A 15768-nucleotide genomic window follows, 5' to 3' on the forward strand; every position below is an offset into this window, starting at 1 on the left:
GAGTGCCTATCTCTCTCTCTCTCTGGCTGTCTCTGTGTGAGGCTGAGTGCCTCTCTCTCTGGCTGTCTCTGTGTCAGGCTGAGTGCCTCTCTCTCTGGCTGTCTCTGTGTCAGGCTGAGTGCCTCTCTCTCTCTCTCTCTGGCTGTCTCTGTGTGAGGCTGAGTGCCTCTCTCTCTGGCTGTCTCTGTGTCAGGCTGAGTGCCTCTCTCTCTGGCTGTCTCTGTGTAAGGCTGAGTGCCTCTCTCTGGCTGTCTCTGTGTAAGGCTGAGTGCCTATCTCTCTCTCTCTCTCTGAGGTCTCCATCCCTATGATGCCTGTTCTGGGTACCGGAACGCACCATTGGCCGCATCACAGGGGGAGCGAGATGAGGGATGCAGGTGATTCACCATTCCCGCCCCGCCACCCCCTTCTGCAGCTTGGTACGCTCCGGCTCTGCCTAGGTGCCTTCACTGCAGGACCCCACTATTGCCAGACATAGGGGACGGCGCCGATCGTACCAAGTGCAAGGGGAGGGGGAGGAGGATGCTGATAGCGCTCGGTCGCCGAGGAGACAGACAGAAGACCGGCCGTAGCCGCTGCCAGTCCCCCGCCTGACGGCTCCGCTGCCCCGGGCTTTCCCCGCACCCTCCCATCACCCCTACAGCCGGGAGCGCAGAGGACACTGACCGGGAAACGGGACGCACCGGACACTGACACCGGGGACCGGAGCAGATACATGATGAATTACCTGCGGCGCCGCCTATCGGACAGTAACTTCATGGCCAACCTGCCCAACGGGTACATGAGTGACCTGCAGCGGCCGGAGACCCCCGCCCCGCCCGCCGTCTCCCCTGGACCACCGGCAGTTTCCCCGGAGCCCAGCAGCACCGGCACCGTCACCGGCGGCGGCGGCGGTGGTGGCGGCTTCTTCTCCTCCCTCTCCAACGCGGTGAAACAGACCACGGCCGCCCTCAGCGAGCAGGTGTCCACGGCGGCCGGGGGGGTGTCCGGGGCGTCGTCCAGGGGGGCCAAGGTGCTGCTGGTCGTGGATGAGCCGCACACGGACTGGTGAGAGTGGGTATTGGGGGAGGGGGCATGGGAGGCTGACAGGGTAGGGGGGGGTGGGGGGTGGGGGGTGGCAGGGCATCTAAGGGAACCAGGGCACTGGGAGGGTGACAGGGCATGTAAGGAAAGCAGGACACTGGGGGTGACAGGGCACTGGTGGGGGACATGGAAAGGTGACAGGGCATGTAAGGGAAACAGGGCACTGGCGGGGTATGGGAGGGTGACAGGGCATGTAAGGAAAGCAGGACACTGGGGGTGACAGGGCACTGGTGGGGGACATGGAAGGGTGACAGGGCATGTAAGGGAAACAGGGCAGGGGGGGGCATAGGAAGGTGACAGGGCATGTAAGGGAAACAGGGCACTGGTGGGGGGATGGGGTGGTGGGGCATAGGAAGGTGACAGGGCATGTAAGGGAAACAGGGCACTGGTGGGTGGATGGGGTGGTGGGGCATGGGAGGGTGACATGGCATGTAAGGAAACAGGGCACAGGGGGGGGGTGGGGCATAGGAAGGTGACAGGGCATGTAAGGGAAACAGGGCACTGGTGGGGGATGGGGTGGTGGGGCATAGGAAGGTGACAGGGCATGTAAGGGAAACAGGGCACTGGTGGGGGGATGGGGTGGTGGGGCATAGGAAGGTGACAGGGCATGTAAGGGAAAAAGGGCACTGGTGGGTGGATGGGGTGGTGGGGCATGGGAGGGTGACATGGCATGTAAGGGAAACAGGGCACTGGTGGGGGGATGGGGTGGTGGGGCATAGGAAGGTGACAGGGCATGTAAGGGAAAAAGGGCACTGGTGGGTGGATGGGGTGGTGGGGCATGGGAGGGTGACATGGCATGTAAGGGAAGCAGGGCACTGGCGGGGGGATGGGGTGTCAGGGCATGGTAGGGTGTCAGGGCAATGATGGGGCTAGGTGGTTGCAGGGCATGAGAGGGTAACAGGACAATGGGTGGTGGCTGGGCAGTGGTGAGAAGAGTGGGTGACAGGGTAGGGGTGGCGTCCGGAAATAGGAGGGTGACAAGGCACTGGGGTGACAGGGCATGGGAGGGTGACAGAGCACAAGGGAATGTCAGGGTGTGGGAGGTTGACATAGCATGGGAATATAAAGGGCACCCTGATTGGGTGGTGGGTGATAGGGCATAACTGCAGGGCATATGGGGTGACAGAGCCTAAGATTGTGGTAGGGCACTGGGGGTGGCAGAGGATGAAAAGGTGGCAGGGCACTGGGGATGACATGGAATGGGAGGGTGGCAGGGCACAGGAAGGCTGCTGTTCACTGGGGAAGGAACAGCATGAAAAGGTGGCAGATCACTGGGGATGGCAGGGTATGGGAGCTGGCAGTGTACACTGGGGTAAAAGAGCACTGGAGGATAGATGGGTAAAGGGGTGTGGCAGGACACTGTGAGGGGGGGGGGGGGGTTTGACTGGGAACACTTGGTCAGTATCAGGACTGGAAAGCAGAGTGGAGCCAGAGAGGATAATGTAGAGATGTCATGGAGTCTGGGTGATGAGGGTGACCAGGGTTTATCAGATGGAGGCAGGATGGAAAGGATAGGGGAAGGTTGGATAAGGTTTACAAGTAAATAGTTGGATTAGAAGACATGATTGGGTGTTTGGTTCGGAATGGATAAGGGTGATGACTATGTCTTGGAGGGACTGGAACAGTTGGTGTCTGGTTGAGAAGGGTTAAGGGCAATGAGTTGGTGTTATGAAGAAATGGTTATGGTTGGAATGGTAAGGAGAATGGAGACACGGTAGGGGTGTTTGGTTGGAGATGATCAGTAATGATTATGGGTGGATTGGAAGAAATAAGAGGGGTCTGGTTTGTAAGGGAGCAGGAAGGAGTTTGGTTGGAGATGATGTAAGGGTTATGAATGGATGAGGATATGAGAGGGGTCTGGTTGTGAAGGGAGCAAAAGGAGTTTGGTTGGAGATGATGAGTATGGGAGTAGATGAGAGGGTTTGGCTGTGGAAGAAGCAGGAGGAGTTTGGTTGGAGATGATGAGTATGGGGAAGAGATGAGAGAGGTCTGGTTGGGAAGGGAATGGGTATTGGTTGGAGATGATGAGTAAGGGTTATAAATGGATAGGGGGGAGATATGAGAGGGGTCTGGTTGGGAAGGGAATGGGATCAGTTTGATTGGAGATGATGAGTAAGGGTTATGAATGGATGGGGGGAAGAGATGAGAGGGGTCTGGTTCGGAAGGGAACTGGAACATTTTGGTTGGAGATGATGAGTAAGGGGGGAAGATGAATGGGGGGGAAGAGATGAGAGGGTCTGGTTGGGAAGGTCTGGTTGTGGAGGGAGCAGGAGGAGTTTGGTTGATGATTATGAGAATGGGGAGGAGATGATAGGGGTCTGGTTTGTAAGTAGGCGGGAGGAGTTTGGATGGATATGATGAGTAAAGGTTAGGAATGAATAGGAAGGAGGGTTTCTATTTTGAAATTGCAAGGATATGCAGAGAGAGTAGGGAATTATGAGTAAATGTTATATGTGGATTGGAAGAGGTGAGGGGGACTGGTTTTCGATGGTGTGTGAGCAGTTTGTTTGGGAATGATGAATATATATAATGGGTGGATTTGAAGAGATGAGAAGTGACTGGTTGGTGAGGATGTAACAGTAGACTGGTTAGGAATGATGAGTGAAGGCTATAGGTGGATTGGAAGAGATGGGGGTGACTGGTTGGTGAGGATGTAACAGTAGACTGGTTAGGAATGATGAGTGAAGGTTATAGGTGGATTGGAAGAGATGAGAAGTGACTTGTTGGTGAGGATGTAACAGTAGACTGGTTAGGAATAATGAGTGAAGGTTATATGTGGATTGGAAGAGATGGGGGTGAGTGGTTGGTGAGGATGTAACAGTAGACTGGTTAGGAATGATGAGTGAAGGTTATAGGTGGATTTGAAGAGATGGGGGTGACTGATTGGTGTTGATGTAAGAGTAGTCTGGTTTGGAATGATGAGTGAAGGTTGTATGTGGATTGGAAGAGATGGGGGTGACTGGTTGGTGTTGATGTAAGAGTAGACTGGTTAGGAATGATGAGTGAAGGTTATAAGTCGATTGGAAGAGATGGGGTGACTTATTGGTGAGGATGTAAGAGTAGACTGGTTAGGAATGTTCAGTGAAGGTTATAGGTCGAATGGAAGAGATGGGGGTGACTGGTTGGTGTTGATGTATGAGTAGACGGGTTAGGAATGATGAGTGAAGGTTATAGGGGGATTGGAAGAGATGAGGGGTGACTGGTTGGTGAGGATGTAACAGTAGACTGGTTAGGAATGATGAGTGAAGGTTATAGGTGGATTGGATGAGATGAGGGGTGACTGGTTGGTGAGGATGTAACAGTAGACTGGTTCGGAATGATGAGTGAAGGTTGTAGGTGGATTGGAAGAGATGGGGGTGACTGGTGAGGATGTAAGAGAAAACTGGTTAGGAATGATGAGGGAAGGTTATAGGTGGATTGGAAGAGATGGGGGTGACTGATTGGTGTTGATGTAAGAGTAGACTGGTTAGGAATGATGAGTGAAGGTTATAAGTCGATTGGAAGAGATGGGGGTGACTGATTGGTGAGGATGTAAGAGTAGACTGGTTAGGAATGTTCAGTGAAGGTTATAGGTCGAATGGAAGAGATGGGGGTGACTGGTTGGTGTTGATGTAAGAGTAGACTGGTTAGGAATGATGAGTGAAGGTTATAGGTGGATTGGAAGAGATGGGGGTGACTGGTTGCTGTTGATGTAAGAGTAGACTGGTTAGGAATGATGAAGGAAGGTTATCGGTGGATTGGAAGAGATGAGAAGTGACTGATTGGTGTGGATGTATGAGTAGACGGGTTAGGAATGATGAGTGAAGGTTATAGGTGGATTGGAAGAGATGAGGGGTGACTGGTTGGTGAGGATGTAACAGTAGACTGGTTAGGAATGATGAGTGAAGGTTATAGGTGGATTGGAAGAGATGAGGGGTGACTGGTTGGTGAGGATGTAACAGTAGACTGGTTCGGAATGATGAGGGAAGGTTGTAGGTAGATTGGAAGAGATGGGGGTGACTGGTTGGTGAGGATGTAAGAGTAGACTGGTTAGGAATGATGAGGGAAGGTTATAGGTGGATTGGAAGAGATGAGAAGTGACTGATTGGTGTTGATGTAAGAGTAGACTGGTTCGGAATGATGAGTGAAGGTTATAGGTGGATTGGAAGAGATGGGGGTGACTGGTTGGTTAGGATGCATGAGTAGACTGGTTAGGAATGATGAGTGAAGGTTATAGTTGGATTGGAAGAGATGAGGGGTGACTGGTTGGTGAGGATGTAACAGTAGACTGGTTAGGAATGATGAGTGAAGGTTATAGGTGGATTGGAAGAGATGAGGGTGACTGGTTGGTGAGGATGTAACAGTAGACTGGTTAGGAATGATGAGTGAAGGTTATAGGTGGATTGGAAGAGATGAGGGGTGACTGGTTGGTGAGGATGTAACAGTAGACTGGTTAGGAATGATGAGTGAAGGTTGTAGGTGGATTGGAAGAGATGGGGTGACTGGTTGGTGAGGACGTAACTTTAAATTGGTTAGGAATAATGAGTGAAGGTTATAGGTAGATTGGAAGACACGAGAAGTGACTGGTTGGTGAGGATAAAAGAGTAGACTGGTTAGGAATGATGAGGGAAGGTTATAGGTGGATTGGAAGAGATGAGAAGTGACTGGTTGGTGTTGATGTAAGAGTAGACTGGTTCGGAATGATGAGTGAAGGTTATAGGTGGATTGGAAGAGATGGGGGTGACTGGTTGGTTAGGATACATGAGTAGACTGGTTAGGAATGATGAGTGAAGGTTATAGTTGGATTGGAAGAGATGAGGGGTGACTGGTTGGTGAGGATGTAACAGTAGACTGGTTAGGAATGATGAGTGAAGGTTATAGGTGGATTGGAAGAGATGAGGGTGACTGGTTGGTGAGGATGTAACAGTAGACTGGTTAGGAATGATGAGTGAAGGTTATAGGTGGATTGGAAGAGATGAGGGGTGACTGGTTGGTGAGGATGTAACAGTAGACTGGTTAGGAATGATGAGTGAAGGTTGTATGTGGATTGGAAGAGATGGGGTGACTGGTTGGTGAGGACATAACTTTAAACTGGTTAGGAATAATGAGTGAAGGTTATAGGTAGATTGGAAGACACAAAAAGTGACTGGTTGGTGAGGATAAAAGAGTAGACTGGTTAGGAATGATGATGGAAGGTTATAGGTGGATTGGAAGAGATGAGAAGTGACTGGTTGGTGATGATGGAAGAGTAGACTGGTTAGGAATAATGGGGCAGATGTATTAAGCCTTAACAAGAGATAAATTCAAGTGTGATAAGGAGAGATAAACGTCCAGCCAATCAACTCCTTACTGACTTTTTTCAAACACAGCCTGTAACATGGCAGTTGGCAGGTGATTGGCTGGATGTTTATCTCTCCTTATCACACTTGCATTTATCTCTTGTTAAGGCCTAATACATCTGCCCCAGTGCGTGACGGTTATAGGTGGTTTGGAAGAGATGAGGGATGATTGGTTGGTGAGGATGTAGGAGTAGACTGGTTAGGAATTATGAGGGAAGGTTATACGTGGATTGGAAGAGATGAGAAGTGACTGATTGGTGTTGATGTAAGAGTAGACTGGTTAGGAATGATGAGTGAAGGTTATAGGTGGATTGGAAGAGATGAGGGGTGACTGGTTGGTGAGGATGTAAGAGTAGACTGGTTAGGAATGATGAGTGAAGGTTATAGGTGGATTGGAAGAGATGGGGGTGACTGGTTGGTGAGGATGTAACAGTAGACTGGTTAGGAATGATGAGTTAAGGTTGTAGGTGGATTGGAAGAGATGGGGGTGACTAGTTGGGGAGGACGTAACTTTAAACTGGTTAGGAATAATGAGTGACGGTTATAGGTGGATTGAAAGAAATGAGAAGTGACTGGTGAGGATGGAAGAGTAGACTGGTTAGGAATAATGAGTGAAGGTTGTAGGTGGATTGGAAGAGATGAGGGATGATTGGTTGGTGAGGATGTAGGAGTAGACTGGTTAGGAATGATGAGGGAAGGTTATAGGTGGATTGGAAGAGATGGGGGTGACTGGTTGGTTAGGATGCATGAGTAGACTGGTTAGTAATGATGAGTGAAGGTTATAGTTGGATTGGAAGAGATGAGGGGTGACTGTTTGGTGAGGATGTAACAGTAGACTGGTTAGGAATGATGAGTTAAGGTTGTAGGTGGATTGGAAGAGATGGGGGTGACTGGTTGGGGAGGACGTAACTTTAAACTGGTTAGGAATAATGAGTGACGGTTATAGGTGGATTGAAAGAAATGAGAAGTGACTGGTGAGGATGGAAGAGTAGACTGGTTAGGAATAATGAGTGAAGGTTGTAGGTGGATTGGAAGAGATGAGGGATGATTGGTTGGTGAGGATGTAGGAGTAGACTGGTTAGGAATGATGAGGGAAGGTTGTAGGTGGATTGGAAGAGATGGGGGTGACTGGTTGGTTAGGATGCATGAGTAGACTGGTTAGTAATGATGAGTGAAGGTTATAGTTGGATTGGAAGAGATGAGGGGTGACTGTTTGGTGAGGATGTAACAGTAGACTGGTTAGGAATGATGAGTGAAGGTTGTAGGTGGATTGGAAGAGATGGGGGTGACTGGTTGGGGAGGACGTAACTTTAAACTGGTTAGGAATAATGAGTGACGGTTATAGGTGGATTGAAAGAAATGAGAAGTGACTGGTGAGGATGGAAGAGTAGACTGGTTAGGAACGATGAGCGAAGGTTATAGGTGGTTTGGAAGAGATGAGGGTGACTGGTTAGTGAGGATGTAAGAGTAGACTGGTTAGGAATGATTAGTGAAGGTTATAGGTGGATTGGAAGAGATGAGGGGTGACTGGTTGGTGAGGATGTAAGAGTAGACTGGTTAGGAATGATGAGTGAAGGTTATAGGTGGATTGGAAGAGATGGGGGGTGACTGGTTGGTGAGGATGTAACAGTAGACTGGTTCGGAATGATGAGTGAAGGTTGTAGGTGGATTGGAAGAGATGGGGGTGACTGGTTGGTGAGGATGTAACTTTAAACTGGTTAGGAATAATGAGTGACGATTATAGGTGGTTTGGAAGAGATGAGAAGTGACTGGTGAGGATGGAAGAGTAGACTGGTTAGGAATAATGAGTGAAGGTTATAGGTGGATTGGAAGAGATGGGGGTGACTGGTTGGTGAGGATGTAGAAGTAGACTGGTTGGAGATGATAAGTTGGTATAGTGTATGACTGATTGGAAGAACAGAAAGGGAGATTGTTCGGGAATGATTAAGGCTAATATATTATAGTTATGAAGGGATGTGGATGATACAAAATAGTATCTGAATGGAAATGGTAAGGATATCAAATATAGTGTTCGGTTGGGAGTAAAGGCAATGAGCAAAGGTTGTGGATGAATTGGAAGAGGTGAGAGGTGTCTCTTTGGGGAATGAGTTGGAGGAGTTGGTTGGAGATGAGTAAAGGGGTTGAAAAGGTTAAGGGTGATGAAGCTATAAGGAGATGAGGTTGAATAAGGGTTATGAAGAGATGAGAAGGGAAAAGTATGGTTAGGGAAAGGAGTGTTAAGGGAGATGAAGGGTTTGATGGCGGTATTAGGAGGAAGTCTAGTAGGGGACTGTTAAGGGTAATGAGTATAGATTATAAAGGAACTGGGTAAGATTAGGAGGAGTCTGGTTTAGAAGAGATAGGGATGAGACGAGAAGGATCAGGGTGGAGAAGAACAGGCAGATGGTTGTTAGAAAGTAAGATGAAAGTGCTAAAAGATGATCATAATCTATTTTGTAATTCTTAATGGAGATGGAAGGGGCTACAGACAAATGGGGAGAGATGTGCCAATGCTAGTTTTGAAGACCCTTGTGTAGAGATTATGGTGCATCTTGGACATATGCTATGTGGTTTTTAGTCATGAGTAAACAGTTGGATGGATGAGAAGAGGGAGAGAAGGAAAACATACATGAAGAAGAGTTATAGTTATGGTCCTGGGAGCAGGGGATGGTGTTGACAGAAGAACATGAACATAGAATGTTGGATAATGGAATATGAAGACATCATAAAATGACTGGGTGGGAGGTTGCGATTTTGGATTATACTGAGGGGGGGGGGTCATTGCCTTGGGGAGTGGATGTGAGACGTAAGAGAAGGGAAATGAGAGAAGGGAAAATCAATGTATTTGAGTTTTCACCGTAAAATAAGTGTTAACTGAGGAACGGATGAGTGTGACGGGAAAAGGTGTAGAGCCGTGATTTTCAACCTTTTTACCTAAATAAGATTTTAAAATTGCCAAGGCACACCATGAGATCCCCACAGGGCAAAACACATTGGTTCCCACAGAAAAAAAAGAACAAAAAACTACAGTATTGGCCCCCATATAAAAAAACAAACAATCACACTGGTCCCCACAGGTAACAAAAATAAAATACCAGAGACCAGTAAAGTTGAACTGGTGGTGGCTGTAAACTGGTTTGGGCATCTCTAGATCTGGGGGCACACTTGAGAACAGCTCAAGGCACACTAGTGTGCCACGGCACAGTGGTTGAAAAACACTGGTGTAGATGATATTACAGGGGTGTACTGCGTGCAGCAGGAGAGGAAGGTGTAGATGATATTACAGGGGTGTACTGCGTGCAGCAGGAGAGGGGTGTAGATGGTATTACAGGAGGCGTACCACATGCAGCAGGAGAGGAAGGTGTAGATGGTATTATAGGGGAAGTACCATGTGCAGCACGAGAGGAAGGTGTAGATGATATTACAAGGGACGTACCGCATGCAGCAGGAGAGGTATGTAGATGGTATTACAGGGGGCATACCACGTGCAGCAGAAGAATAAGGTGTAGATGATATTACAGGAAGCGTACCACAGGAGAGGAAAGTGTAGATGATATTACAGGAAGCGTACCACAGGAGAGGAAGGTGTAGATGGTATTACAGGGGGCATACCGTGTCCAGAAGGAGAGGAAGGTGTAGATGGTATTAAAGGGGGCATACCTCGTGCAGCAGGAGAGGAAGGTGTAGATGTTAGTACAGAAGGCGTATCGCGTGCAGCAGGAGAGGAAGGTGCAGATGGTATTAAAGGGGAAGTACCATGTGCAGCAGGAGAGGAAGGTGTACATGGTAGTACAGGAGGTGTACCACGTGCAGCAGGAGAGGAAGTTGTAGATAATATTACAGGGGGTGTACCACGTGCAGCAGGAGTGAAAGGTGTAGATGGTATTACAGGGGGCGTACCACGTGCAGCAGGAGAGGAAGGTGTAGATGGTATTACAGGAAGCGTACCGCGTACAGCAGGAGAGGAAAGTGTAGATAGTATTACAGGGGACGTACCACGTGCAGCAGGAGAGGAAGGTGTAGATAGTATTACAGGGGACATACCGAGTGCAAAAGGAGAGGAAGATTTAGATGTTATTACAGGCGATGTACCACGTGCAGCAGTAGAGGAATGTCTACATGGTATTACAAGCGATGTACCACGTACAGCAGGAGAGGAAGGTGTAGATGGTATTACAGGGGACGTACCACGTACAGCAGGAGAGGAAGTTGAAGATGGTATTACAGGGGGCGTACCGCATACAGCAGGAGAGGACGGTCTAGATGGTATTACAGGGGGCGTACTGCATACAACAGGAGAGGAAAGTGTAGATGGTATTACAGGCGAGATACCACGTGCAGCAGGAGCGGAAGGTGTAGATTGTATTACAGGGGGGCGTACCGCGTAGAGCAGGAGAGGAAGGTGTAGATGGTATTACAGGCGATGTAACACGTGCGGCAGGAGAGGAATGTGTAGATGGTATTACAGGTGATGTACACTGTACAGCAGGAGAGGAAGGTGTAGAAGGCATTACAGGGTACGTACCACGTGCAGCAGGAGAGGATGGTGTAGATGGTATTACAGGGAATGTACCGCGTGCAGCAGGAGAGGAAGGTGTAGATGGTATTACGGCAGGTGTACCGTGTGCAGCAGGAGAGGATGGTGTACATGATATTACAGGGGGCATACTGCGTACAGCAGGAGAGGAAGGTGTAGATGGTATTACAGGCGATGTAACACGTGCAGCTCGAGAGGATTTTGTAGATGGTATTATAGGGGACGTACTGTGTACAGCAGGAGAGGAAGGTGTAGATGGTATTTCAGGATACGTACCACGTGGAGCAGGAGAGGATGGTGTACATGGTATTACAGGGGATGTACTGCGTGCAACAGGAGAGGAAGGTGTAGATGGTATTACAGGGGACGTACCGCGTGCAGCAGGAGAGTGAGGTGTAGATGGTATTACGGGAGGTGTACCGCATGCAGCAGAAGAGGAAGGTGTAGATGGTATTATAGGGGACGTTCCGTGTGCAGCAGGAGAGGAAGGTGTAGATGGTATTACAGGGGGTGTACCGCGTGCAGCAGGAGAGGATGGTATACATGGTATTACAGGGGACATACCAAGTGCAGCAGGAGAGGATTGTGTAGATGGTGTTACAGGCGACATACCGCGTGCAGCAGGAGAGGATTGTGTAGATGGTATTGCAGGCGACGTACTGCATGCAGCAGGAGAGGATGATGTACATGGTATTACAGGGGACGTACCACGTGCAGCAGGAGAGGAAGGTGTAGATGTTATTACAGGAGACGTACCACATACAGCAGGAGAGGAATGTGTAGATGGTATTACAGGCGATGTACCACGTGCAGCAGGAGAGGAAGGTGTAGATGGTATTACAGGGGGCATACTGCGTACAGCAGGAGAGGAAGGTGTAGATGGTATTATAGGAGGCATAGCGCATGCAGCAGGAGAGAAAGGTGTAGATGGTATTACACCAGGCATACCGCGTGTAGCAGGAGAGGAAGGTGTAGATGGTATTACAGGAGGCATACCACATGCAGCAGGAGAGGAAGGTGTAGATGGTATTGTAGGAGAAGTACCACGTGCAGCAATAGAGGAAGGTGTAGATGGTATTACAGGAGGTGTACCACGTGCAGCAGGAGAGGAAGGTGTAGATGATATTACAGGAGGCATACTGCGTTCAGTAGGACTGGAAGCTGTAGATGGTATTACAGGGGAAATACTGCGTGCAGCAGGAGTGGAAGGTGTAGAGGATATTACATGGGGGTGTACCATGTGCAGCAGGAGAGAAAGGTGTAGAAGGTATTACAGGGGGCGTACCATGTGCAGCTGGAGTGGAATTTGTAGGTGGTATTACAGGCTACATACCACGTCCAGCAGGAGTGCAAGGTGTAGACGGTATTACAGGAGGTGTACCGCGTGCAACAGGAGAGAAAAGTGCAGATGGTATTACAGGGGGCGTACCACGTGCAGCCGGAGAGGAAGGTGTAGGTATTACAGGGGGCGTATGGCATACAGCAGGAGAGGAAGGTGTAGATGGTATTGCAGGGTACTTACCGTGTTCAAAATGAGAGGAAGGTGTAGATTGTATTACAGGCGACGTACCACGTGCAGCAGGAAGGGAATGTCTAGATGGTATTACAGGCGATGTACCACGTACAGCAGGAGAGGAAGGTGTAGATGGTAATACAGGGGGCGTACCACTTACAGCAGGAGAGGAAGGTTTAGATTATTACAGGCGATGTACCGCATGCAGCTGGAGAGGAAGGTGTAGATGGTATTACAGGGGTCGTAATGTGTACAGCAGGAGAGGAAGGTGTAGATGGTAGTACAGGCGACATACCGCGTGCAGCAGGAGAGGAATGTGAACATGGTATTACAGGAGACATACCACATGCAGCAGGAGAGGATGGTGTACATGGTATTATAGGGGACATACCACGTGCAGCAGGAGAGGATGGTGTACATGGTATCACAGGGGACGTACCGCGTGCAGCAGGAGAGAATGGTGCACATGGTATCACAGGGGACGTACCGCGTGCAGCAGGAGAGGAAGGTGCACATGGTATCACAGGAGACATACCACGTGCAGCAGGAGAGGAAGGTGTATATAGTATTATAGGGGACATACCGCGTGCAGCAGGAGAGGAAGGTGTATATAGTATTACAGGGGACATACCGCGTGCAGCAGGAGAGGAATGTGTAGATCATGGGTCTTCAAACTGTGGCCCGCCAGATGTTGTGGAACTACATGTCCCAGCATGCCCTGACAGTTTTGGCATGCTCTTATAGGAAAAAATGTGGCAATGCATGTTGGAACATGTAGTTTCACAACATCTGGAGGGCCACAGTTTGAAGACCCATGGTGTAGATGGTATTACAGGGGGCATACCGCGTGCAGCAGGAGAGGATGGTGTACAGGTATTACAGGCGACGTACCACGTGCAGCAGGAGAGGATGGTGTACATGGTATTACAGGTGATGTACCGCATGCAGCAGGAGAGGATGGTGTTACAGGGGGAGTACCGCGTGCAGCAGGAGAGGATGGTGTAGATGGTGTTACAGGGGGCGTACCACGTGCAGCAGGAGAGTATGGTGTACATGGTATTACAGGTGATGTACCACGTGCAGCAGGAGAGGATGGTGTTACAGGCGACTTACCGCGTGCAGCAGGAGAGGATGGTGTACATGGTATTACAGGTGATGTACCGCGTGCAGCAGGAGAGGATGGTGTTACAGGGGGAGTACCGCGTGCAGCAGGAGAGGATGGTGTACATGGTATTACAGGTGATGTACCGCGTGCAGCAGGAGAGGATGGTGTTACAGGGGGAGTACCGCGTGCAGCAGGAGAGGATGGTGTAGATGGTGTTACAGGGGGCGTACCGCGTGCAGCAGGAGAGGATGGTGTAGATGGTGTTACAGGTGATGTACAGCGTGCAGCAGGAGAGGATGGTGTTACAGGGGGCGTACTGCATGCAGCAGGAGAGGATGGTGTACATGGTATTACAGGTGATGTACCGCGTGCAGCAGGAGAGGATGGTGTTACAGGGGGAGTACCGCGTGCAGCAGGAGAGGATGGTGTACATGGTATTACAGGTGATGTACCGCGTGCAGCAGGAGAGGATGGTGTACATGGTATTACAGGTGATGTACCGCGTGCAGCAGGAGAGGATGGTGTTACAGGGGGAGTACCGCGTGCAGCAGGAGAGGATGGTGTAGATTGTGTTACAGGGGGCGTACCACGTGCAGCAGGAGAGGATGGTGTAGATGGTGTTACAGGTGATGTACAGCGTGCAGCAGGAGAGGATGGTGTTACAGGGGGCGTGCCGCGTACAGCAGGAGAGGATGACAAGCAGAGGTGAAAGGTGTAGGACAGGCACGTGGTAGACGCTAAATATAGCTGGAGACATTAAACGAAGGGCGATGTAAAATGCATAAAACATGATGAAGGCTATCGGAATAAGGATATTGATTTAGTAGTTCGGGTACCACAAAATGGATTTTTGAAGTGCACTGTGTCTGTGTGATTCCGCTATATCGCACTACAGCGATAGTTACTCAGTAGTGACGTATCTCTGATTTCAGTATTACAAATCTCATTTCCACAAAATAATTGGCTCCGTTATTATAATGCGTCAGCCTTTAATGACCGCACCTGTGCACAAACTAGGAATCCTGGAAAACATGCACCGTCAGGGGTCCCTGAGGACTGGAGTCGGGAAACGATGATCCCAAGGGCCCAATTGTGAGGGCAGTACTCATTGAGGCCTGCATTACCTGTAATTGGGGAGATGTACACTGAGGTGGGGGCACGGATCATTATATATACACTGCACCTGTGACCTGTACACAGCGGAGACAACTGTCTGTAGGCAGGTTCCTAGTGAATGCACTTTGGGCCTGATTCAGAACTGCATTCACTTGCAGCCCAGCAAACAGGTTAACCTCACCCGCCGGGTGAGCGAATGCCCACACCCCGTTCGCCCGAGCGAATGTCCGCTTTTTCATACCAGTGGGTGTGAACCCTTACACATCCATGCGCATGAAGTGAAGGAGCGAAAAATCATTCCTGAATCAGGCCCTTTGTGCAGGTCAGAGGTACACACTCTAAGGTCTTGATTTGACCACTTTCTTCATTTAATTGTACGTTGAGGATTTTAATTACTGCAAATATCATTGACATAAGTACAATTTGCTATCAATACTAATAATTCAAATGCAGTTTATTAATTGAATTATTCTAGCTTTGTGGAATTGTTCTGTGGGAGTGTATTTTCAGGTTCCACTTTACAACATGTGGCCACTCCCCTACATCTGACCGTCTCCATAGCGGCATGCACTAGCGCGTTTATCGCAGATTCCTCATCTTCAGGGGGTTTGGCGTATGTTCGCACTCAGACCCCAACTTGCTTGATTGGTTAGATGAGAAATGGGGGTTATTCTGGTTCACTCTCTAATGGACAAAACCATGTGCACTGCAGGGGGCCAGATCTAACATGTGCAGAGAGAATTAGATTTGGGTGTTTTATTGTTTCTGTGCAGAGTAAATACTGGCTGCTTTATTTTTACAATGCAATATAGATAGCAGTTTAATGTACAAACCCCACCCAAATCTAACTCTCTCTGCACATGTTACATCTGCCCCACCTGCAGTGCACATGGTTTTGTCCATTTGAGAAGGAATTTGCCTTTGCGAGTGAACCAGAATAATCCCCAATGTCCGCAAAAGTGATTGTATTCTGCAGAGAATTGCTCCAACCCCTAGCTAGCAGGACCGCGTGGTCCCCAGATATCCGGGGTATACATTGCTGGACATGATCCATCGGTGGTTGTGCTAGATTAATGAGTATAATGTAGGATATTGA

The 15768-nt window shown here is 49.2% G+C and overlaps 1 protein-coding gene across 4 annotated transcripts in view; it reads left to right on the top strand.

The window, feature by feature from the left end:
• Nucleotides 1-477: 477 nt before the first annotated feature.
• SYN1 (synapsin I) overlaps nt 478-15768 on the top strand; it is an 88214-nt gene continuing 72923 nt past the window's right edge. For all 4 annotated transcript variants that reach the window (XM_083161247.1, XM_083161244.1, XM_083161245.1 and 1 more), the window contains exon 1: nt 478-1047. In XM_083161247.1, the coding sequence (XP_083017373.1) occupies nt 716-1047 (332 nt within the window). In that variant the 5' untranslated portion in view covers nt 478-715. The remainder of the gene's footprint in view (nt 1048-15768) is intronic.

The sequence above is a fragment of the Crinia signifera genome, chromosome 9, assembly GCF_055691185.1.
Source record: "Crinia signifera chromosome 9, ASM5569118v1, whole genome shotgun sequence".
Classification (NCBI taxonomy): Eukaryota; Metazoa; Chordata; class Amphibia; order Anura; family Myobatrachidae; genus Crinia; species Crinia signifera.